We start from the raw sequence: 25938 nt of genomic DNA, 5'->3' as shown, positions 1-25938 counted from the left end.
TTTTAAAATACTGTTACAAAATGGGTAGGCGTATTTTAAAGCAGTAAAAATATTAGAACAATTTTGAAATAGTGTTACAAAATGGGTAGGCTTATTAGACAAGGGAGACGGCAGACTTCTTCGACAAGGGTTGTTGGTTTTTTTTTTTTGTTGACTGTGGATTTTATGAATTTATGATATAAATGGGTAGGCGTATTTAAGAACAGTAGAAACATTAGAATAATTTTAAAATACTGTTACATTACTTTCAACCTATTAAACATATTAGGAAAGAAAATAAATTTCTATTTCACTCCAGTCTGTTGCAATTCAGATAGAAAATGTTTATTTTGCATAAAGACCCTAGTGATCTGTAGAGTGCGGGGATCTTTGTGCAAAATGATCTGCATCGATTGCAAGAAACGGCAGCCGGCTCCGCTTTCTCTTTAATAACTTTGAAAAGTTGAAACTAGCGTGTTCACATTCTCAAATACTTTTAATATCTTAACTATACGAAATCGGACCAACTATAAATCCATCAAATCCGCAATCGATCACAGGAATTCGTTCCTGAATTTTTCTAAGCATACTTTGCTGACACAAAATCGCGGAAGACCAAATCGATAGAAAATAAAAGTTCGCCTAAAATCTAAAAGCCAAGCTCCTAATGAAAGCCGACCAGACTCGGTTCGCTACCGCCTCGAGCAGAATTGACGCGTTCTGGTCGCTGTGTTCGCTCTGCCATAAGCGAGTTGCACAGCGGTGTGACCACTTCCTGGCATCGAGCCCTTGGCCAGACAGATCGATCCACGTGGATCGAAGTGTAACGAAGTATGCGTCGCGTCGCCTGATCCTCCCTCCTCCTCTTGTTCGTCTTCTTGTCTGATGTGAATCTTTTTTCGTTGTCATGCTGGTCGCGCCACGTGTAAAACGAGTCGTGTCCTAGCCGTTGCTCGGGCCTCCACGTGGATCGAAGGGCGTCGCGTTACCGAGACGCCGTTTCCGTCCACCCCCGCGCCTCGGTATGGGGTTACTCACCCCCCTATAATGTTCTCCTGGATGTCCCCCGTGGACACGAAAGGGTGGACTGTTCGGCTTCGGCTTTTCTGCGCTTCGGCTGCGCTCTCTGCTCCGCTCGGGGCTTCGTGCGCGTCACGCTGCGAAGCCCGTCCGAGGCCCGACCCTCGTCTAGGAATGGGGGTGTTAAATCGGTTCAACACACACATCATTTTTTTTTTGTCCCTTTGTCCCTGCAACTTCCACGACGATTCGCGAATCCGATCAACCCTTTGCCCCGCTGTGCACGAAAAATTGTCTCCCATTGCGATCTCGAAGCGTTTGCTCCTCTACAATACAAGAAACTTAAAAATCCCTCCAGTTTTTTCCGCGCAATTGCGACCAATAGCAATTTTTAAGATAGATATATCTCATGCATTGCTTAGTAAATAAATCCTTCTAACGTCTCCAACAAACTCAAGCCGTGTGGTCCGACTTGAAAAATGTTATTTGTTTTTAAAGAGTGTATGTCCAAAACACGGGTCTAGCCAGGGACATATATCTGCCAGGAGATACTATTTTTTGATCCACACTGAACATAAAAAAGGACAGTAGAGGCCTCGGTTAATGGCTCCTCACCGGGTAAACCCCACGACAGCGGGGATAATTCCGCGACATTTATCATCCAGATTTCGGCGTCATATATCGGGAAACACTGTACTATTTTTTGATCCACACTGAACGTAGAAACGGACAGTAGAGACCTCGATTCATGACTCCTGATCGGGTATACAACGCGGCAGTGGGGATAATTCCGCGACATTTATCATCCAGACTTCGGCGTCATATATCGGGAAACACTGTACTATTCTTTGATCCACGCTGAACGTAGAAAAGGACAGTAAAGACCTCGTTTCATGGCTCCTGACCGAGTATACTCCGCGGCAGTGGGGATAATTCCGCGACATTTATGATCCAGATTTCGGCGACATATATCGCGAAACACTGTACTATTCTTTGATCCACGCTGAACGTAGAAAAGGACAGTAGAGACCTCGATTCATGGCTCCTGACCGGGTATACTCCGCGGCAGTGGGGATAATTCCGCGACATTTATCATCCAGACCTCGGCGACATATATCGGGAAACACTGTACTATTTTTTGATCCACGCTGAGCGTAAAAAAAGACAGTACTGGCCTCGGTTCATGGCTCCTGACGGGGTATACCCCGCGGCATAATTCCGCGACATTTATCATCCAGATTTCGGCGACATATATCCCGAAACACTGTACTATTTTTTAATCCACGCTGAACGTAGAAAAGGACGATGGAGGCCTAGATTAATGGCTCCTCACGGGATATATACCCCGCGGCCGTGGTGATATAGTTCTGGGACTGTTATCGGCTAGGCATTTCGGACATATATAGAGTAAACACTGCAATCGAATGGTGTTTGCGCGTGTAATTTTTCTAGCCGATAGTGTGGAGCATAGTCGGCACACACTTCGACGAGAAAAATGGACGTGAAACGCAGAGTCGATGGCTCTCACGGCATTGATACACACCGGTCGTCTACATCCACCCACACCTATATTTATACCCGCCGCCTCTTTTACGGAGCATTGACTCTTATCTGTCTATTCGTGATAAGGCAAGGTGTGTAGAGCCACCGCGGCACCCTGGATGCCGATCGATCCTGTGCACCGCCGCTGATAAGAATCGCCGTGTCTCGTGTTCGAGGCGAGTGTGCAGGTTGCACACAGGTTGCGTTGCTCGGTTATTTCGAAATCGTATTCTTTTAGGGCCCGTTCGGATCGGCACGTTTGCTCAGACAAGGGTACCGTCTCGCGATCGACGTTTACCCCCGGAGATAGGATCGATGACGTCGGTGGATCGACAGTTTAGACGAACGGTTCAAGTATTCTTCGCCGGGTCGCGACAAAGTTAAGATCAATTTGTCGTCCGGATCGTTAAGTCGTGTTTAAGATCGGCAATTCTCCAAACAAGGCTACCATGTTGGTCTGTTGTCACCGTGGTGGGGGATGAATCGACGATTTCACCGGAAAGAGGATCGATTACTCGATGAATCGGCCGGGGGCAGAGGCGTAATTGGCCAATTAGTTAATTTCACGTAAAGTTCGTCTATTATGGAGAGTCTGGGGACCGGTTGCGTAAAGGCTCTCCACTCTGTCTCCCTCTGTCTCTCTTTCTCTCGCGGTCAGGCTTTTATCTGGACAATCCGGCTCGGCCGTATAAGTCCCGAGCGATCCTCGGCGCCCATTAGAAGTGGTTCGACGGCTGTCCCCGGTCTTCTTTTGTCTCCGAGGAGACCGGTTTCGCCGCGAGATCGAGTCTCTCGGTTACGTCTTGATTATCCGCGTCGCGGGTCGCTCGTCTAATCGATTCCGTTTCCACTGTGTCGAATCAGGTTCCTAAGACGGATCGTTCTCTCGTGACTGATCCGTCTTTCCCTCGCTCTCGCGCATTTGCATTCTCATCTGCATTTGCATTGGTTGCAAACGGCGCGCGGCGCCCGGGATGTCGCAAGCTTACGTCAACTCTGAGTCGCATCGAGATCTATCCTCCGCGGCATCGATCTCTCCCGCGTCCTTCGACTCCAGAGTCACCCGAACCAACGGGATTACTTTCGACAAATTGCTGATCCTGCAGATCTCCTGCATGATTATTATAATCAGTCTTGAGCAACTCCGGGTTGGCACCGGGTGACCATCGCCCAGTTGTTCGCAATTTTACTACCCTCTATCTATCGATGGCAGTTATTCGGAGTACAATAAATTCGCGATATATGTCGCCGAGGTCTGGATGATAAATGTCTCGGAATTATCCCCACTTCTGCAGGGTATACTCCGTGAGGAGCCGCGAACCGAGGTCTCTAGCTGTCCTTTTCTACGTTCGGCGTGGATCAAAGGATAGTACAGTGAATTCGCGATATATGTCGCCGAGGTCTGGACGATAAATGTCGCGGAATTATCCCCACTGCCGCGGGGTATACCCCGTCAGGAGCCATGAACCAAGGTCTTTACTGTCCTTTTCTACGTTCAGCGTGGATCAAGGAATGGAACGGTGTATTCGCGATATATGTCGCCGAGGTCTGAATGATAAATGTCGCGGAATTATCCCCACTTCTGCGGGGTATACCTCGTGGGGAGCCACGAACCGAGGCCTCTAGAGTTTCGCTGCTCTTTTCTACGCTCGGCGTGAATCAAAGAATGGAACGGTGTATTCGCGATATATGTCGCCGAGGTCTGAATGATAAATGTCGCGGAATTATCCCCACTTCTGCGTGGTATACCCCGTGAGGAGCCACGAACCGAGGTCTCTAGCTGTCCTTTTCTACGTTTGGCGTGGATCAAAGGATAGTACAGTGAATTCGCGATATATGTCGCCGAGGTCTGGGTGGTAAATGTCTCGGAATTATCCCCACTTCTGCGGGGTGTACAGTAAAAATTCTACTGAAGTCACTGCCGACGTTCCCTACTTATGACACTCGAACACCTCATACCACTCAAGAACCGTCGTGTCGCGGTCACCACATTGTCGGGTATATCGGTGTGAGACCCGAAGACCACTACTAATCCAATTACAAAACTTCTTTATTTTTCATTATTTTTTTATGAAACTTTTACCAACATATTCGTGGCATTTTTCTGATTAAAATGATACCAAATATTATATAATTCCGATAATATTTACCTGTATAATGAACGATGAAAGTTACTTTCCATAACAATTACATTGACGGAAAATTAGTGTAAATGTGATCCAAATTATATCGCGTTTGGTATCATTTTAACCAGAATAATGCCACAAATATATTGGTGAAATTCTCATAAAAAAATAATTAATAATAAAAAAGTTAAATTTTTCATTTAAAAGCCTGCGCTCACGCCAGTCTTTGATCTTTTCCGAACGCTTCGACTCTCTGCGTCTCTTTCTTTCCCATACGCTGTCCTCCTCTGCGTTCGAAACTTTTATCGCTTGTTACACAAGTAAATAACATCGGAATTATATCATATTTGGTATCATTTTAATCAGAAAAATGCCACGAATATGTTGGTAAAAGTTTCATAAAAATATAACGAAAAATAAAGAAGTTTTGTAATTGGATTAGTAGTGGTCTTCGGGTCTCACACCGATATACCCGACAATGTGGTGACCGCGACGGTTCTCGAGTTTCGCTGTCAGCACCTCCGTACAACATCGTATTTCAAACGCGACGCCGGCGAGTACCTCCGACGTTCCCTACAGAAGTCACTGAAAAAGAACCAAAAGAGTGACTTCAGTAGAATTTTTACTGTACCTTGTTAGAGGCCAAGAAGCTTGAGAGACCTCGGCCGCCGAGGAGTGCAACATAATACAAAGAATAGTAGGATCTCGTCGACAGCATTGCTGGCGTGACTTTGACTAATAAAATATAGGATGACTGTATTTACACTTCTCGGCGACCGAGGCCTCGGCGCGGATTAAAGAGTAAACTCCTGCAGAATAAACTACATGAAGACCCGTGTTGCTGCCATATATCAGGAATTCACTGTAGAGTCTTTTCTCGATATATGTCGCAAATATCTGGCTGATAAAAGTCACAGAACTAGTACTACTTTCAGAAGTGGATCAAGGAATAGTATCTCCTGGACGATATGCGTCGCTGGCAAGACACGTGCTGTTGACATATATCGGGAAACCACTGTAAATGTTCTCCGGGGAAAATTGGCCGATGATCAGGCGCAGGTTGCCCGATTAGGGGAAAGCTGCAGCAAGAATCTGCGATTTTCTTGGCGAAACAGGCGATCGGTCGCGCGACAGTCTCTTGTTTACCAGGTTCGATTCACACGTGCCAGTTCGCGGTCTGGCGACGCGAGTAATTGCTCGCGACTGTTGCGCAACGCCACGGAACAATCGCGGATCCCGAAAGGGACGTTTCACCTGGGAAAGGAACGATTAAGTCATTATCGGAGGATCCTGCGCGCGACACACCGCGCCGCTTCAAAAGGAAGCCGGCAATTATCTCGCGACGGAGCCCGTCTGTCCTCAACGAGACTTATCCCCTTGCTTTCTAGAAGGAGTCCGTATACGTACAGTGTTTTCTCGATATTTGTCAACAAGAAGGGTCTTGCCAGCGACATATATCGTCCAGGAGATACTACTATTCTTTCATCCGCGTGAACGTCGTACCCCACCCGTATTATGTTTACACTACTCGGCGTCCGAGGCCTCTCGATCCTCGACTTTTATCAGCCAAGTATTTGCGACATATATCGAGAAATGACTGTGTATTGGAATTTCCGAATTCGCGAATTTTCAAACTCGATTTTCTCGAAAATGAAGCCCCGTATGAAAAAACTATATTCCTCATTTTCGACTAGATTTTATGCGAGGGATCATCCCCTTGCCGGTTGTACTACGATTTACCAAACACCCTGTATATTGGAATTCGCAAATTTTCAAACTCGATTTTCTCGAAAATGGAGCCCCGTATGAAAAAACTATATTCCTCATTTTCGACTAGATTTTATGCGAGGAATCATCCCCTTGCCGGTTGTACCACAATTTCCCAAACACCCTGTACATATATTGGAATTCGAAAATTTTCAAACTCAATTTTCTCGGAAAATGAAGCCCCGTATGAAAAAACTATATTCCTCATTTTCGACTAGATTTTATGCGAGGAATCATCCCCTTGCCGGTTGTACCACGATTTACCAAACACCCTGTATATTGGAATTCTCGAGTTTTCAAACTCGATTTTCTGGAAAATGAAGCTCCGTATGAAAAATCAATATTCCTCATTTTCAACTAGATTTTATGCGAGGAATCATCTCCTTGCCGGTTGTAACACAATTTCCCAAACACCCTGTACATATATTGGAATTCACAAATTTTCAAACTCAATTTTCTCGAAAATGAAGCCCCGTATGAAAAAACTATATTCCTCATTTTCGACTAGATTTTATGCGAGGAATCATCCCCTTGCCGGTTGTACCACGATTTACCAAACACCCTGTATATTGGAATTCTCGAGTTTTCAAACTCGATTTTCTGGAAAATGAAGCTCCTTATGAAAAATCAATATTCCTCATTTTCAACTAGATTGTATGCGAGGAATCATCTCCTTGTCGGTTGTACCACAATTTCCCAAACACCCTGTATATTGGAATTCGCGAATTTTCAAACCCGATTTTCTCGAAAATGAAGCCCCGTATGAAAAAAACTCTATTCCTCATTTTCGGCTAGAGTTTATGCGAGGAATCATCTCCTTGTCGGTTGTACCACAATTTTCCAAACACCCTGTATATTGGAATTCGCAAATTTTCAAACTCGATTTTCTCGAAAACGAAGCCCCGTATGGAAAAACTATATTCCTCATTTTCGACTAGATTTTATGCGAGGAATCATCTCCTTGTCGGTTGTACCACGATTTACCAAACACCCTGTATAGAAAGCCGAAAATTTTAAGCCTCTTCGAGAGGCTCTTCGGAAGCTTTGACAAAAGTCGAAGTGATGCGATACTAAAGCTGCGTCCACACCGAGCAACTTGTAGCCTTCTTCTTACTCGCGTCACGGGCGACGCGCGAGTCTAGGCAGAATTCGCGGCGGTTTTACCGATAGTTTCTCGCGAAAGAGTTGTCCCAGAAGGGTTAAAAAAGATCGTAGACAGTCTCCTTGGAGCGTCGAACGGAGATCAGCGTGGAACTCGATCTTCCCGTGTTCTCGAAGCACGGGTTGGTGTACGAGTTCGTTCGGTTTCAGAGAAAACGGAGAAACCGCGGCGCGCGGTTCGCGGTTCGCAGAGAGGTGCTTTCCTCCATTACAGAGCCGTGGAGATAATTTATTCTCCGGTTCCCTTCACCCGATACCCGTCCGCGTGGAAACAGAAACCCACTCGTAACTTCCACGCCCGATACACCTGGAGCTTCCTCCTATCTGTCGGCGGGCACGCCAACGCAAGGCGCCGACTATCGGGACCCGAGGGATCCAGAGAGAGAGAGAGAGAAAGAGAGTGAGAGAGCCTATTCTCTCGAGACTCTAGATCGTTCCGCGTCCTGTCGATCCGACCGGTGGAATGGAACTTCCTGAACCGGCACGACGTTTGGAAAATCGACGAGCAGAAGACTAATTGGAAACCGAGTCTGGAACGCGCGGGGGTGTACGTCTCATCCTGGCAGGAAGCGATCTTTGACTCCTGTCTGCGAAACCGGGAAACGAAAGGAGCTGCCTCGAACCTGTTCTAGAAACATCGACCCTCGCTAAGGACCATTCCCACGACTATGGAATCGATGATGCATCGAACGAATTTCTGTAGCTTGTAAAGGGTGTCCCAAAGTAACCTGACATTTTAAATTCCGCGCCAATTTTTGGGGCGAACATAGAGTACTAATCTTTGACAACTGGCACCTGGAAGTATTGAGGTTTAGTCGTGGAGAATTACACGATCGAGCAACGCATAGAAATGGGGATCTGTTCAGTCTACTTGAAAATTGATCTTTGGCTCGGTTTTTCTAAAGGGTGTCCCAAAATGACCTGACATTTTAAATTGCGCGCCATTCTTTTTCTGTGCCGAACCTAGAGTACTAATCTTTGACAACTGGCATCAGGAAGTATTGAGGTTTAGTCGTGGCGAATTACGCGATCGAGCAACGCATAGAAATTGTGAAAATTCATTGCGAAAATGGTGAAGACTTTGCAGAGACGGTTCGAAAAGTCCGCACGGATTTTGGTCGTCGTAACGCACCATCTCGCAAAATCATTTTCAGCGATGAATGACGAATTTGGGGGACCGAAAATCCACAAGTGATTCAACAGCTTCCCATGCGTCCACCACGAGTCACTGTTCGGTGCGGATTTTGGGTTGGAGTGATTGGGGAGTATTTTTTTGAGAATGCTGCTGGAAATGCGGTTACCGTCACTGGTGTTCGTTATCGTGACATGATAACCAACTTTTTATGGAATCGATTGAACTGCATGCACTTGGAAGACATATTCTTCCAACAAGATGCCACACTGCGGGCGAAACGATGCAGTTATTGCAGACGAAGTTTCATGGTCGTGTTATCTCGCGCCGCGGCGATGTGAATTGGCCACCAAGATCGTGTGATTTGACGCCATTGGACTTTTTTCTTTGGGGTTTTCTGAAAGGAAAAATGTATGCCAATGATCCACAGACCATTCCGGAGCTCAAGGAAGCAATTGGACGCAGCATTACTGAAATCAGTCCGTAATTATGCCAAACTGTTATCGAAAATTTCGTCAAAAGAGTGAACGTTTGCAAACAGGGACGAGGCGGCCATTTATCAGATATTGTGTTCCACACATAACTTCCATGTTTGTACGTTATTTTAAAGTAAAAACATTCATACTTTAAAAAAAAAATACGTTTTATTAATAAATTAAAATGTCAGGTTATTTTGGGACACCCTTTATTATACTCCCTTTGTCTCATAATAATAGCAGCAAGTGAATATTTAACACTAGATTGTCGGAGCGAATCAATTTGACTAATTTACGCTTTTATTGCTATAGAGGGTGCCCACGTAACGCTTTTCACGATTTTCAGGTACTTGCGATAATCTGACAAAAAAATATTTTAAACGAAAGTTTAAAACAAGTTTGAGAATTTTTTTATTATTGTCAATGCCGCCTTCACTCTTTTGAATGGCACTTTGTATTTTTGACTTAATAATATTATAGCTCGTATCACGACGAATTCAACGACCTAGTATGCCGTGACCTTCGGATGACGTTGATGGCAAAGAATGCAATTGTTTTATTCCAGTTGAATATCAACCCATTATAAAAGTAAGATGAAAAAAAAGAGAGTTTGAAGAACGATGGTTCCAATCATTTTAAGCTCGCGCATATAGCGCGAAAGCAAAGCTTCGCAGCCAAGGGATCCTACCTACAAGTTTAAAATGCAGTAACGAAATTATTGAAAAATCCAGAAGCTATCTGAACGCTCAAAATAAAAATTAGGAGTAACATTTTTAATTTATTGTTTAATTTAATCTAGTTTTTTTATAATAAATGTTATGTTTACACTCTTCGGCGTCCGAGGTCTCTCGGTCCCTCACTGGTTATACCCCGCGGTAGTGGGGATAATTCCGCGACGTTTATCATCCAAGCCTTGGCGACATATATAGAGAAGTCGCTGTATTATTATGGGACAAATTAAATTCATCAACTGCTACTAGGTTAAGGGACCCCATTATTGTCGGGGTACCAATTACTTTCCCTATATTAATTACACTTATTTTTAAAACAACGAATATTGAAAAAGAGATATATAACATCTATATTAACTAATTTTAATGAAAAAATTTAATATCTCTTTTTTAATATTCATTACGCTTTAACACTTTGACTGCCAAACTAGAAACCTCAAAAATTCCATAAAATTAAAGCAAGTTATTTAATGAAATAAAAATTGAAAGAAATTAAATGTATGATATTGAGTAGTCCTCCAGCTTTCTTGCATTTTACAGATCCTAATTGAATTTGGTGCAATGAATATATTAACGTAAAAATTCATTTTAAAACCAGGACAAATAATTCCGTCACCCACATATGGGTGACATGGCAGTCAACGTGTTAAGAAGAAGTATAATTAATATACGCACCGTAATTATTACCCCCGCGGTAATTGGGTCCCTTGCTCTATTACTATGGGACAAAGGGAGTATTGTACATCTTCAGTTTTGTATCGGCTCTGAAACGATTCTGAATTGCTTGTGCCGCCTGGCTCTTTGAGGGCGAGCGCTCTTCGCTTTTCGAGTAGCCGTGTCACGAGAGCGAATTCACCGGGTACGGTTCAATTAGATTAGCGAGTTATCCCGCGGTACGGTTCGTGACGGCGCGGAATAGCCTAAGCGTGATCATTAGACCGCGGATCTCCGTGTATTTAGACGATAAGCGGTGAAACGGCGGGGCTTTAACGAACCGCGCGATGACGTTCCCCGTCCGTTCGCCGGCTAATCAAACTCGGGACAGCAAACCCGGGATCGGATCGCTAATTAATTCCCAGTTCTCTCTCTCTCTCTCCCTCTCTCGGCGAGTCGTCGAAACCGCAATTTACGTGAACAGTTACCGGGAAGACGATCTGCTATCCTGGGACAGTGTCAACCCTTCGCGAAAGGTCTTTGCTCTGTGAACGTTTTCTCTGGTTAATCTCTCTTTCTCTTTCTCTGGAAGATTTTTGAATTCGGATTAATTAGAGCGGTGATGTCGTCATGACATCAGCCGCCCCTTTCTGGTCTAATCAGAATGATGTAGGAAAGCGGGCCACGCCGCAATCATCTAGTTTGCCGGCCGTAAACCCTGATGAAGCGAATTGAGGAACGCGCGAAAATCCGCGTGGGTGGCGGCTGCCGTCGTAGCATCCTGATCGCGAGGAAGATTATAATGACCGGACTGGGAGCTCGGCGAAGGTTCGATCCAGGGCGTATCGGCGATTCCCAATGGGAAAACGAGACCCGGCACGGAATCCGTCGACGGTAATAAGAAAGGGATCTCGGTACCATGGTCCGCGACGTCCCCCGTCGTCGGACGCCGTCTTGTCACGGTATCCGGGGGTCGTCTCCGTCGAGGAGGACGATCTATGGATCCGAATCCCGCGGCGACAGATCGATCCCCGGCTGGCACGCGACGAAACCGAACACGCCGAACGCCGAATCGGAATCACGGTAATTTCTGGGTCAGGATAAACCGGCCTGCTTGCTGATTTATCGCGTCGTTTCAACGGACGTGATCTCCGTTTCGATTTTCTGCCCCCACCCCCGTTCTATTTTCGTTCGGGGAACCTTGTAACCGGATCCCCGGGAAAAGTTTATGAAATCGACAATCGGCCGGGTCAGACAGGCTCGTCGATCCCCGCTACGCGAGATCCCCGTATCGCTCGATCTTATTTACGCGGTGGAAGAAAAGCGACCGGGATCTCGATGGTATCGCGATCCATTACTCCGGTTCCACGCACAATTCGCATCGCGCGCACGGCCCGGCCCGGCCCGGCCCGGCCCGCACTCCTTCTCGAATCCGTCCATTAATCTCGACATCCTCTCTTATCAATACAAGCTGGCCCACTTCGCCGATATCGAGAACCGAGTTCCCCGTATTATTCGAGAGCTCCTAATGCTTCTGCGATCTCGCTGCGAGAGTTCGATTCGATTCCATTCCGCCACGAAACGAGATCGAGACGCGCGAAAAATCGACGCGAACGATCCACCCGGGACCCGATGACCACGCCTCCTTTCTCGATTATGGCTCCTTTCTCGAAACTCGGCGTAAATCCGTTGCGTCGATAGACCTTCCGATCTAGGGGATGAAATCGATCTTTGAAAATTCAACGGGCCATCCAGGTGAACTCTGAACTGCCGTCTTCCTTGCCCAAGCAATTAGCTATCGGCATTAGAGGGAGACGAGTTAACACGCTAAGTGCTAAGATTTTAGGTTCATGTTACACCACCGCGTGTGTCCGCCCTCGCATACCGAATGCGAGACTAAAGATTTCGCTTGAGGGGACATCGGTTTTCGCTCAGTCACAATATTTTAAGAAAAAGAGTGTAATATAAAAAAGTCAAAGTAATTTATTGAAACAACGTAAACAGAGGTGTGGATTTTTTAAAAGTCATTCCTTAACACGGCCGAGTCACTTAACAGTCACTTAAAACAGGCTGGACAGTTAACGTGTTAGCCAAGACTCCGTTGATTCGCGATAAGGTAGAGTGACCAGGTTACCGACAAAAATAGGTGAAGACTAAAAGTGCGATTTTAAGTCGAAAATCGTGAAAAATGGCAATTTTCCCACTTTTAATCGTTTATAACTCGTAAACGAATTAACCAATGTCGGTGAAATTTTCAGCATGGATATAATTTATTCGAGCGAATCGAACACATTCTTTAAATTTTCAATACAGGCTCAGATAAAAAAGCTGAAAAAACCAACTTTTACTATTTCTTTTGCGATTCCGACCAATTCAAATTTTTTTCGAAAATTTTTTACACCTCGTCTAATAAACTAATCCTTCTAACTTCTCAATAACTTTCAAGTCATTTGATCTAATTTTGAAAAAGTTATGTTGCTTCGAATAGTGTGGACTCAGTTTTGCTCCTTACTGTATATTGGGAAACTTTTACCAAACTTTTATAAAGTGAAACATTACGCTTTTGTTTTGAAATGGCTTCTTAAGAAGCATAATGCGTCTAATGTAGAATCAGACAATATACTTTTTTTTTTCTTGTAACAAAATCTGTAGCCGTAGAAAAATTTCTTTCATTTTGTGTGGATGTTGGCTTTATCGTGTACAGAACATCCAAAAGTTGCTGAAGATTGGGTGTCCTTTTTTCAGTGGACTCAAAAATTTGGAATTCCTTTGTTAGAGTCCGGAATTTATTTTCTTCTGCCGCTAAACTCTTGACACTAAATTCTTGAAGGCTATCTGCAATTTCTAATTCTAACTGTTTTTCCAGTGATAGTTCCTCGTTCTGAGAATCTGAAAGTTTTTCACTATTTTCATAAGAATCATTGTCATATTTTCCAAAAAGTCTGCTTAGAATTTGTTTTGCCTTAGATGTTAAATAAAAAAAATGTATCTTCTGAATCTTGTTGCAGAGATTCTGGATTATGCAAATATTTTACAAGGGATACAACAATCTTGTCTCTTCTTTTAGATATTTCTTCTTTAATAACAACAAGAAACTCATTACTCAATTCAGTAGTCAGTTTTTCTAAAGCTTTAAATAAGAATGTAAGAATTTGTATGTTATAAAATAAATGAGATTCATAAGAATTTTCCTACATTTAAATTTCTCGAGAAATACTGAAATTTCTCGAGAAATGAGAAATAATCGATTATAAAATTTCTCGAGAAGGAACACTAATCTTGAGTCAGTGTCTGAAGGCTGTGAACAGAAATTATGCAGCAGTTACCGACCTGCTGGCTCTGCAAAAGTCACGTGACTACTTAAGGGATGAAATAACCCTCTGGAGTCGTCGAATCCATGACGCTGTTTGGCACGGAAACAGTGGACCAGGTCGCTGAGAAGAATTTTTCGGGAAAATTGTTATGGTAGAGCTTCGATCCTGTAAGAAATACCGAGAGGATGGACAACACGATATAGTTAAATTAAATAAACGTGGGCGTATTGCAAAATACTAACAATCTTTATTCACGACAACCGTATACGACGACAGTCAGAACAAGAATGTCCTGCTGTCCCAAAAATCCTCAGCTGTGAGAACGCCTTCGACAAGTATGCCTCTTTGTTTATGACACCCCCAAGCTAAAGGACTTTCCCTTAGGGAGGGGCAACGCGCTGACAAAAAACACATGGCCTGCCTCGACCGTTTGCTTACTTCGATTTTTCTAACAATCCCGATTGCAGTTGCTCGCGATCTTCATCCTCCGGATCCGCGCGAACGAAGCGTTTTCCATCGGCGCGGAGGCTCCGAGACTCGCGCAGAACCAGGCAATAAGTATAGTCACGCTCGAGTACCCGAGTCCTAGCTGCTGGCGAAGCTCCGTGTGAGGTCCAGAAAGGAGGATACGTCGATAACAAGGAGCGGCATTGTGCCCGATACACCGGCGGCCAATCTTTTATCGCGTTTCGGACAATGGTCATTGTTCCGGTCGGCTTTAATTACCGCGCCACTGCCGGGCTAATACTTCCTCGATTTCACGTTCGGCTAAATATTTGACGGCGGAGAAATCGATTCGATCAGATAAACATCGCGCGCCCTCGTACTATTTCCTCGAAGAAGTCGGCCGAAAAACTGTTCTCGCTCGATCTTCGAATTTTCGCGAAAATTAACCCCTAACACTCGAGTGGTGACGCCGTAGCACCACTAGAAATTGTTCTGGCAATATTTCAAGGAAATTATTAGGACCTTGAATAAGTTCTCGCTGTTTCTTTTACAAAATAAAAGCTTTTACCCAATGTCCTTGCTTCTGGATCATTCCTAAAACTTTTAAACGTTATGAAACAGTTGACTCATCTACTTGTAATGTTTTTCCAAGTTCTGCTAGCGTCTGACATCGGTCTTGATCGAGTAATTCCTCCAACTTTTCGTCTTCAAATTTTTTCGGTGCGCCAAAACGTTCTTTATCCTCAAGTTCAAAATCATTATTTTTGAAGCGTCGAAACCAGTCTCTGCATGTCGTATCCGACAAAGCATTGTCACCATAAGTCTCAACAAGAATTCTATGTGCTTCAGCTACAGATTTCTTTTGAATAAAGTAGTGCAATAAAATTCCCCGCAAATACACTTTATTTGGCACAAAAGTAGACATTTTCAAGGTCCTAATACAAAAAATATCACAAAATATTTGTTACATTACAAAATTTGTATTCAATAGATTAGTAAACATTTAAATATTATATGTGGAAATCGAATCAGTTTCGTGTGAATAAAATGAAAATATTCTAAGACGGAAGAAAAATTTAGTTTTAGAATGAAAATAGTGCAAAGGGTTAAGAGCCGATACTCTGTAGATTCGCGGTAAGGTAGAGCGACCATGTTACCGACAAAAATAGACGAAACATGGTTTCACGGGAGGAAAGTTTTCATGTTCACTTGTATGAAAATATTTTTCGCTTTGGAAGGGCTTATTATGCAGATATTTTGTAATATATGTAGTGTGAGGCAGTAACTATTGCCACCTGCAATAACTGCGAAAGTATGATAGCAGCAGAAAAGTTTTCGAAAAAAATGAATGGGACAACAGGAGCTGTAATACGGCGTTAATCTTTTTTTCCTTGGTAGAGTCGTTTCAGAGATGTCACCATTCTTTTTTTAAAATAGAATGCTATGATTTGGAACCCTTTTTCTAATACCGGCTATTGAGACGAATCCAACGAGGTACAACATTAAGGTCTTTGAAGGTCAGAAAAGTCTATTTGGCAAAAAATTTATCAGGTTTTAACTAATCAGATTTGGCTACTGATCTTACCATTGTTATATTTATGTCCTGCCAGGTTTAACAATTACGCTGAAAGATGTCCTCAACGTTCTCACCTTACTTACCGTACAATTGAATACATTTGTACAATAAATTGTTACAGCATGTGATTCGATAAGTGCTGAAGTGATAAGAAATACTACTCGATCCGTGATAAGAAGATTGCAGCAAGTTTATTTCGCCTTTTTCGTCAAATGACCTTTGCTGACCTTCAAAGACCTTAATATTGCACCTCGTTGGATTCGTCTCAATAGCCGCTATCAGAAAATAGGTACCAAAACATAGTATTCTATTTAAAAAAACAAAGGTGACCTTCACATCTCTGAAATGACTTCACCAATGATTGATTTAAAGAACGGTCCAATAACGAGCTTAAGGGAGAACCTTGTATAAATGGTCTGTTTTTCAAAAATTTTTATTGAAAAATCTAGTGCGTAGATTGTTTTAAAATTTGAGGTATCATTTATTAACGTTATAATGTAAACAAAAATATTTTTCATAGATTTTAATCGTTAATATCAATGGTGCAATGGCGGCTTGAAAATGATCTGAAACAAAAAAATCAAAATGGACTCGTTAGTTTATGCAAATACGCACAACATGACATTCTTCTTTTATTAAAATTTGCAAAATTGCAAAACTGGCGAATTTTGGAAAAAGAAACGGATTTTCTGTTAATAACAATGTTTTAAATTAAAAATTAAAAATTCGGAGCTCGCCCTGTTGTGGCCAATTATTTATAGAATATATACACCAAGTTTCATAAAGATCGAGCAATCAGTTTTTGAGCTACTTTGCACGGCGTGCGAAATTTTGTGTTCCGAGAAAAATGCGTTAAAAATTTGAGTAACGTGGAAAACACGTTACATGTTTGTAGATCATGAAAAAATCTTAATTCATTTTAGCTTACCGCGGTTTTTTGCTAATCTACGATTGCAGGGGCAAGGAACAGATCTTGCTCTTCCTCAAAAAGTCGTACTTTAGCGGTTTTTTTTTTCTTTTCGAGAAGCACGAGCCTTTCCGACAAGAGCTCAACTACCTGAGCCGCTGCGCCCAATACAACCGTTCGCTTTATTTTGAAAATAACATACAAGAACATCTCTGATCACTAGACTGTGAATTTTATGCATTTATGACAAAAATTAACTGCGTTCGACGTGTATACACGTCAATCCAAAACTCTATTGCGGTGCGGTTAACGTTAATGAATTGTTGAGTTCTTATCGAATAAAAATGTAATTTCTCATTTTGCTTCACTTTTTTCGTAAAATTTATAATAGCGGCATTATATAATTTATAATCCGGTGAGGAATTCTTCAAATTAAACTCCGCAGTTAACTGGTCAAGGGCACCAGCGTATTGGTTTTAGTTTAATAAAATGATTAAAAGAGGAAAGGAATTTTTATTTCGCTCCTGTGACTTGCAATCAATGCAAATATTTTTTATTTTGCATAAAGATCCGCAGTCTACCGATCACTTTCTAACCTTTTTTATCGTATTCCTGAGGAAATTTCCTACCGATTAAAAAAAAAAAAAGAAATGCTGAAAAATTTCATTTTACACAAGGTTCCCCCGTCATGCCAAAAGCTAAGCCATTTTGAGAAATCTCTTCGGTTCGAAGTTCTATCGGTTCGATGGGACTCTCGGGCATCGCTGGCAGGTTCAAAGACCGAGGGTCGAGGCAATCGAAGACGCGTCCCTCGTAAAACAGGTTGACGATCTCGTTAAGACAGCGTGTCGGCGCCGCTGCCAAAGAGCACGCAGAGGTGTCGGCGTACGTCATCCAGCATATTTGCCAGACACACCCATATCCTGTCCCCTCCAGGTCTGCGTCCCACGACCGATTGTCGTTGCTCCTCTCTCGTGGATTATCTCCTCCGTGCCGCGGACCATCGTTCATCGCCAGCAACGCATCCTCGAGTTTACTGTCCGGCGAGGAAGCTCTTCTCAAAGAGGATCTCTGGAAAAACTCCCGAGACATTCAATTGCAACGCATCCGTGGAGAAATCGAACCACCTTGTATCCTTCTAAACGCGTGAAGAATCTAAAACAGAATTCCGTCTTTCGGATCACGCGCATTTCCATCGAAAGCTCTTTGTTCCGCGAGAGGGAACGGGGGAAGAAGAGGCTTCTCGGTGCTTCCGTCGATGCTCGCAATTAGACTTGTTATCCTCGGTTAATGAACGAATTCCTGCGACGAGGCGAGGCGAGGCGAGGTGTTTTTTTTTTTCGAATGTTAAACGGAGCATGGATCGAGAGCACGCATCTCTCTCGTGATCGTCGGCGCTTCCTCCTCGACGTTCTACGGCCGCGTTTCCATCAAACCGCGTCGGACGTTCAATTATCCGAGACACCGTAACAAGGAAGCGTTGATTTATCGGCCGGCCGATGAAATGCCGCGCTATGATACACCTAGAACCATACCCACCCCCTTCTGGTTACTTCCCCCCCGGGAGAACCCAGAGACGGCGCGCGCGGTGTTGCGTCGTTAATTAGAGTGGAACGATTACCGGATCGATCGCGAGCCAACGACTCCTGGCTCGCCTCGGATGCGAGCGCACGCACAACGAGAATGTTAATTAATCGTAATTGGGTAATCTGTTTCCGCGAGCACGGGACTCCCATGCGTCGCAGAGCCGTTGAGCATTCGAGCATTCGATCTCGGGTTACGTCCGTAGCGATGGGAAAAGCCGAAGACCCGTTAAAGTGGGAATTACCCTTACCTCGGGCGAGGAATGCTAAATATAGTGATTTCTGTATATATGTCGCCGAGGCCTGGACGATAAACGTCGCGGAATTATCCCCACTACCGCGCGGTGTACCCCGTGCCACGAAGCTCGAGAGGCCTTGAACGCTCGGAAGTGTAAACACAACACGGCTCGTGTTGTTGACATACAGGGTGCCATCTTGATTTCTTCGCTGCTGTTCGTTCTACCGAAAAATGTTCCAGATAAGAGTTGAATAGTGACGTGTGGGGCATAACTTCGTTTTTTTTAATGGAATTATATACTTTTTAATGCATCAATCCATGCAGTTGGTCATTCTTTATAAGAAAGTGTTAACCCTTTGCACTCGACGCCATTTTAACTTGGAAACGAAACATTTCTTCCGACCTAGAATATTTCCCTTCTATATACAGGGTGGCCCACATAACTCTGAACAGCTCAATATCTCGAAAACTATGCCATCGATTTTAAAGTTCTTAGTCTTAAATTGCATGGGACTGAAGGGCCTTTCTGACTACATAAACATGAAGTGGCCTCCCTTCCCCTTTAACGGGGGAGGGAAGGTACCTTTGTAATTTTAAATGGAACCCCCTATAAAATGTTACATATTTAAATTCTACCGGAAAAAACAAGTCAATTTTGTCTGAAACATTTTTTTGTCAGATACTTCCATGATGAGATATAACAGTTTGAAGTTTCGAGTTGTAGGTACTTGAAGCGCTCGGAAATAGCGTTATGGAATTATACGCGCTTGAGTCCTTTGCTTATTCGTGAAGAAATAAAATGTACTTTAAATTAAATGTTCAAAATGTCCACCACGGGCTTGTAAACATTTATTTACTCGAAACATCAAAGTTGTTCTAACATTTTTTAACATTTCGGGAGTCACTGAAGCGCAAGCGTCACGTATTCTTTGTTTCATATCCTCTTTTGTCGTCGGTGGTTCAAACACAACTTTGTCCTTTACATATTCCCATAAGAAAAAATCTAATGGTGTTAGATCGGAGGATCGAGGAGGCCATTGACGAGGTCCCCCACGACCTATCCATTTGTTCCCAAATTTTTCGTTCAAAAATTGCCTGGTGATGATTGCAAAATGTGGAGGGGCGCCGTCTTGTTGGAACCACATTTCTCTTCTAACGTGCAGTGGCACATCTTCCAAAAGCGCAGGCAAATGATTTTTTAAGAAATCACAATAACTTGCAGATGTTACAGTTTCTTGAAAAAAATAAGGTCCAATCACAAAATCTTCTATTAGGCCACACCAAACATTTAAAGACCATCGATGTTGAAAGGGAACACATCGCATCCAATTTGGGTTTTCCACGGCCCAATAATGCAGATTATGTCTATTTACATGCCCTGAATTCATAAAAGTGGCCTCATCGGAAAAAAGTATTTTGCACAAAAAGTCATTTTCCACAACACCCTGCAGCCACTCACAAAATCTTACGCGGTGATCGTAATCTGCTATCGAAAGCTCTTGTGATAAAACCATGTGACATGGATGATACTTTTGCCGTTTCAAAATTCGTTGAATTGATGAACGACTAATATGTGATGTTTGTGCAAGTGTACGTTGACTAATATGAGGATTTAATGTAATTGCAGCAAGAATACTGGCACTATTATTTTCATTAGTGACAGCTTTAGGTTTATTGCGAGTTTTTTTACACAATTCACCGTGCTCGCGAAGCCGCTTTTCTAAATTATGAAATGTTGCATGATATTTTTTGATCCCATAACGTTCAAAAAACATCACTGCTGCACGCCAATAATTTTTTTGGCATTCACCTAACGTTAATAACATATTCACTTCTGTGTCAAAAGTAGCCATAATCACAATGTTACTGCTTGAATAACAGCTCTAAACTGAAAACGTTTTCATAGATAAGTGAGTCAAACTCAAGAATTGTAAATATTATTGTTTGTGTTTCTTCATGAATAAACAAAGGACTCAAGCGCGTATAATTCCATAACGCTATTTCCGAGGGCTTCAAGTACCCACAACTCGAAACTTCAAACTGTTATATCTCATCATGGAAGTATCTGACAAAAAAATGTTTCAGACAAAATTAGAGGAGACAAAATTAGGTAGAATCTAAATATGTAACATTTTATAGGGGGTTCCATTTAAAATGACAAAGGTACCTCCCCTCCCCCGTTAAAGGGGAAGGGAGGCCACTTCACGTTTATGTAGTCAGAAAGGCCCTTCAGTTCCATGCAATTTAAGACTAAGAACTTTAAAATCGATGGCATAGTTTTTTCGAGATATTGAGCTGTTCAGAGTTATGTGGGCCACCCTGTATATTTCCCTTTTAAAAATAGTGCAATTTACTCGTACAGTACTGAAATGTTTAGTAATTTATTAAATACAAACAAATTTAATAATGTAAAAAATATTTTGAATAATGATACAGGAATTTTTAGTGGCGCCTTACAGTCGCCATTCGAGTGGTAAGGGTTAACCTGTCTATATTGAAAAATTAGTAGTTTAGGAGATATTTCGATTGGAATAATTCCAAGACACCATTACTGTCGCACTAAGACGTTCGCTTTTATTCCTTACAGAAAAGGTTCAACATAACGACCATTTGTATCACGGCATTTTTGAAGTCGATGGAGCAAAGATTGTCCTACAGTTTTTAACGTATCGGTTGATATTTTGCAACGATCGGCAACAATTCTTTGTTTCGTATCAGCCACTGTAGTCGGAGCTTCAGTAAAATCGGGTGATCGTGCTGGAAAATGAGTGGGACCTCCTTTTCAATCCAACGATTTGAAAATACTCGCTTGACATCCTATATATCGAGAATTCACTGTATGTCCATTTTCTTTCATTTCTGTATACACCTAGACAGATGGAAGTTGTAGTTGGAAATTGTAGCGGAGCAACGCGGAGTATGTGGAACATAACTTTTATTAAAGATCTAGAATTGCGCAGGATAAACACGTGTATCCACCTCGACTGTCGAATAGAGAAGAAACGTACGTTTCCGTACACTGTACGAATCACGCGTTACAATAGTCACGTGATTACGTACGACTTATAATAACATTTAAGAGACGTCGCGATCAGACCTGTTCCAACATAGACGTCATCGAATGTTAGTCCGTTTCGAATTGAGCGAAGACCGAAAACCAACCCCCTGCTCGAGTCGTTCTTCCTCGTCATTGTCTCGTCACGAGTCACTCTCGTCGCCCCAAGAGCTGTCCGTGAGTCACGTTGCCAAATCCTAGGAAGAGAAGAAAGGAGGAGAGCTGTATCCCTCGAAACGAACGCTGAAAAATCATCGGCGAGACGCGTCCGCCCTAATTGTGCCGTGCTGCTAACGAAGCCGCTTTTAAAAACCACGGGGCCGCTACCTAGTCCTCTCCCCGTTGCGCGTTCGCTGGGACTTTTCAGTCGAAGAGTTGGAAGGAGGCACCCCGGTCTCTGTTTTAATTGCCGGCGACTCGTCCCCTGTGCACCGGCTCTCTCCCCCTTTTGTCTCCCGGCACGCGACAAAGCGCGTGCCGTGCGCCGCGTGCCGCGTGTCGAGCCCAAACGGCCAGAGAAAGAGAAAGAGAGAGATAGAGAGAGAGAGGGAGAGGGAAGAGTGAGAAAGAAGGAGAGACGTGGGGAGAGCCTCGTTACGTCGAAATCAGCGCAGATTTATCGAGCAAATTGGATCGAGTCCTTCCGCCGCGGTTGGGGGACCGCACAGGGGCTCTCAATCGTTTCCTCTTCGTGTCCGTTCAATTTTACTTGGCTACTCCCTCGATCCTCCCTCCTCCGAACCTCCTCTACCTAGACTGGCACAACCTTTGTGTTCCGAAATCAACAAACTTCTATTCGGACGTCGACCTCTGTTATCGGAACAGATCGTGTTGACGAGTGAATTCCCGCTATAAGTCAGCTGCGCGGTTCCAGCGAGTGACATTTAGAGGAAATCTGAGGTTCGCGCGGAACGTTGCATTTGAAATACACAGTGCACGCTGGAAACGAAAATGTCACTGTCCGTCTCTATGTCGTGAATAGACTGCGGATTTTATGCATTTATGGTAAAAATGGGCGGGCCTAATTTAAGACGGTAAAAGCATTTCGAGAATTTAACACTAGAACTAGCGAGCAATAAATGCGACTTACGTATATTGCTTTGTAACAGTGACAGGACTGTGCCCATTCAAACTTCATACTATTATTGTAACATGTGCTTCCATGAAGAGGTTCATTAAAAAATATCCGATGAAAACATTTTTACAATTTCAGTAATTGTAAAAGAACAAATTAGGAACCAGTAATTTTGACTGGTCCGGTAGTTCTAGTGTTAAATATACTATTATATTATTTTTGAGCTATTATACGTATTATAACGAATATTTATTTCACTCCGGTTTTCAGGTAGAAAGTTTTTAGAAAGAGACACCCTGTACAACAACAATAAGCTAACAATAAGTGCTCTAGCACTATTCCTACCGCGACCGGTCAAATGACCGTTTTTAAAATTTCGATTATCGCCTTTAAACTTCACGACTTTTCCTAAAATATGCGTATAATACATTTTTCAATATTCACTTCTTTTTTTATTGTTTATTTTCTGAGAAAAATTTGTAGTCTGTCTTACCTACCACGACCGGTCATTTGACCGGCAGAACGATTTATATCTTTTTGTAATAGTATTCTTTCGAAGACTCAATTTCGAAACTATAAAGTCGTTACAAACGAAAGGTAATGCAGTTGTGGCATGATTTTAGCCGAAAAGTGCCTTCCAGGGACTGCTTTACGGCACTTCAAAGTGTTTAGAGTTCTCGCTCGCCTATCGGCCTCGCGGTGTTTATTTGCCTGATTGGTATCCGAAGCGGGTCCAGAACCTCGGATTTTCTTACACCGTCTTATCTACTATGATTGTAAAATAAATAAAATCATAGCCGAAGGAGATACCTAGACGTCTTCTCACGAATTCAAATCGGTAAAGTCTTGTGAGCTGAACAGAGAGCATCAAAACGTGAAAGTTACAAGGAGCATATTCGGCAGTCTTTTACTATTTTGTATTTTTATTCTATTATTATTCTACTTTTATTTTATATTGTATTACGTGTTACAAGTGTAATTTTCAAAAAAGTGAACAAACCAACAATACTTCGTAGTAAGTTTTTGTCTTTTGTTCATTTTTTTATCCATCTTGATTTACATTTTTAGATTTTAGTTTTTATTTTATCCCTTGAATATTCATTCCCAAAATGTCAAGACGCTCGAAGAGTGTAAATTTATTATCAGAGAAAATAAATAATATTGATGAAGAGTGTTCCCAAAATGATCAGGAAATTTTTGACATTGAAAATGACAATGCGGAAAATTATGATCTATTTGAGACCGACTCGCACACCGATGAGGACGAAGAGAATGTTTCGAACGTACGTAGAGGACGAAGGAGAAGGAGATTTTTAGTTAGTTCCGATAATGAGAATGAGAAAGAGGTAATCGAAACTGCTGTAGACGGAACTGTTTTGCAAGAAGTGAAAGAAGGGTCTAATCCTGGAAGAGCACCTATTCATAATATTTTTAGGGGAACATCAGGCCCAACAGGGTATAGTAAACGAAATATTATGAAGTGAAAACGAATAAAATGTACATTATATACTCCTAAATAAAAGAAACTATATTTGTATACAGTCAAATTGGCTGTTATCTTCATTCTATATTAAAAAATATAAGTTGCGCTAAAGACCGGTCATTTGACCGGTCGCGGTAGGAATACGTGCTAGTATTCGATGGAGTGTGTAGACGAAGAAAGAACGGTTGATCTAACGGTAGTATTGGTTTTCGGATTGTTTCAGGGTGTTGAAACCCCCTGGTGGCGGGAGCAGCGACATATTCGGGGCCGCACCGGAAGAGACAAGCCCCCGGCGCGTGAAGAACCACAACCAGTCGCAGCTCGGCAGCGCGTTGTTCGGCGACGGTCCGAACAACACCAACAAGAACAGCAACAACGATACGCCGCGCAACAAGCCCGGTAATGATTCATACAAACGCCTGTTTGGCCCTCCCGATGCCCCATCCACCACCCCAAACGCGAAAAATCACATGCGCAGCAATATCTCTCTCAGCGGGGATTCGTCGTCCTCGTCGGCGTCGTCGGGTGTCGCGACGTCGCCCGCGAAGAGCACCGGCAGCTCGGACTCGATCGCGGGCGTCCTCAACGGATACGCTGCCAACAATGGCAACAACCTGACCAACGATATCACAGGTAAGGCCGATCTCTCTCACGCCTATTAACTCTCTCACAACCCGCTCCTACCACGCGGTTACTTCTTCTTCTTCTTCTTTTTTTATTTCTTCTTTCTGTCCATTGTCTCTCTCCGGCAATTGCTCTTACATCAGCGAATCCCCTCCTCAACGAGCTTCAAATCTGCTGTCAGGATCGCTATTCTGAAGAACCTTTGTCTACACGTGCCACCACCGCTAGGTCTTAACTCGCCGAGGCTGAGTCGGTAACTCACTCAGTAACTTAAGTCTGTAAGTCAGTACCAGAATTAACTGAATTTGTAGGTTTTGGACAGATTTAGATGGGTCAGGGCTCCAATCCAGCATTTTTCATTGCTAATTAAAAGCAGCAGGTTAGTTAGAGCATCAGAAAAATAGACCATTGACCAGTTAGCTGTTGCGACCTCTTTGATAAATGCGTACCTAAATTGCGTCGCAAAAATTAAGCGATGACCAGTACACTCTTTTCTCGATATATGTCGCAAATACCTGGCTGATAAACGTCGCAGAACTATCCCCACTACCGCGGGGTACACCCCGTGATGGACCACGAAGCTGGAGAGACCCCGGACGCCGAGCAGTGTAATCATAATTGGGTACTACTTTCAACGTGGATCAAAGAGTCTTCTTGACGATATATGTCGCTGGTAAAACCCGTGTTGTTGACATATATCGAGAAACCACTGTATACTCGTCAAACACAGAATATGTGAGGCTGTTATAATACGGAATATTTCAAACATCTTGAAGATTACGAATATATTTTAGTTTCCACTAAAATTGCAATTTAACCTCTTAACCCCTCGCCCTACAATATCGAGTCATACCCGTGATGAAGATTCTGAACAGAGTCTGATAAATATGTATGTTATTAAATTCTTTTAAACCGAAATAAAATTCTATTTTCGCGTTGTTAATGTACAGCTATTGAAGAACGTATAGGCGTACAATAGATATAAATTTTTTCCTTTTTTTATGAAGCTACGAATTACAAAAAAGTTCTAATCACTGAAACCGTAACA

General features: G+C 42.9%; 2 protein-coding genes and 1 long non-coding RNA gene across 8 annotated transcripts in view; 2 read left to right on the top strand and 1 right to left on the bottom strand.

The window, feature by feature from the left end:
* Nucleotides 1-25938, bottom strand: part of Dora (zinc finger SWIM domain-containing dorado) — a 493890-nt gene that overhangs the window by 399634 nt on the left and 68318 nt on the right. The window lies entirely within an intron of this gene.
* The window catches only part of LOC143360136 (uncharacterized), a 178039-nt gene that overhangs the window by 137733 nt on the left and 14368 nt on the right, over nucleotides 1-25938 (top strand). The window lies entirely within an intron of this gene.
* Nucleotides 1-25938, top strand: part of Jupiter (microtubule-associated protein Jupiter) — a 138718-nt gene that overhangs the window by 100718 nt on the left and 12062 nt on the right. For all 4 annotated transcript variants that reach the window (XM_076798698.1, XM_076798699.1, XM_076798697.1 and 1 more), the window contains exon 2: nucleotides 24490-24899. In XM_076798698.1, the coding sequence (XP_076654813.1) occupies nucleotides 24490-24899 (410 nt within the window). The remainder of the gene's footprint in view (nucleotides 1-24489; nucleotides 24900-25938) is intronic.

Source organism: Halictus rubicundus, chromosome 13 (genome assembly GCF_050948215.1).
Source record: "Halictus rubicundus isolate RS-2024b chromosome 13, iyHalRubi1_principal, whole genome shotgun sequence".
Taxonomy (NCBI): domain Eukaryota; kingdom Metazoa; phylum Arthropoda; class Insecta; order Hymenoptera; family Halictidae; genus Halictus; species Halictus rubicundus.
Note: the sequence above shows the minus strand (reverse complement) of the source record. Positions and strands in the feature narration are given on the sequence as shown.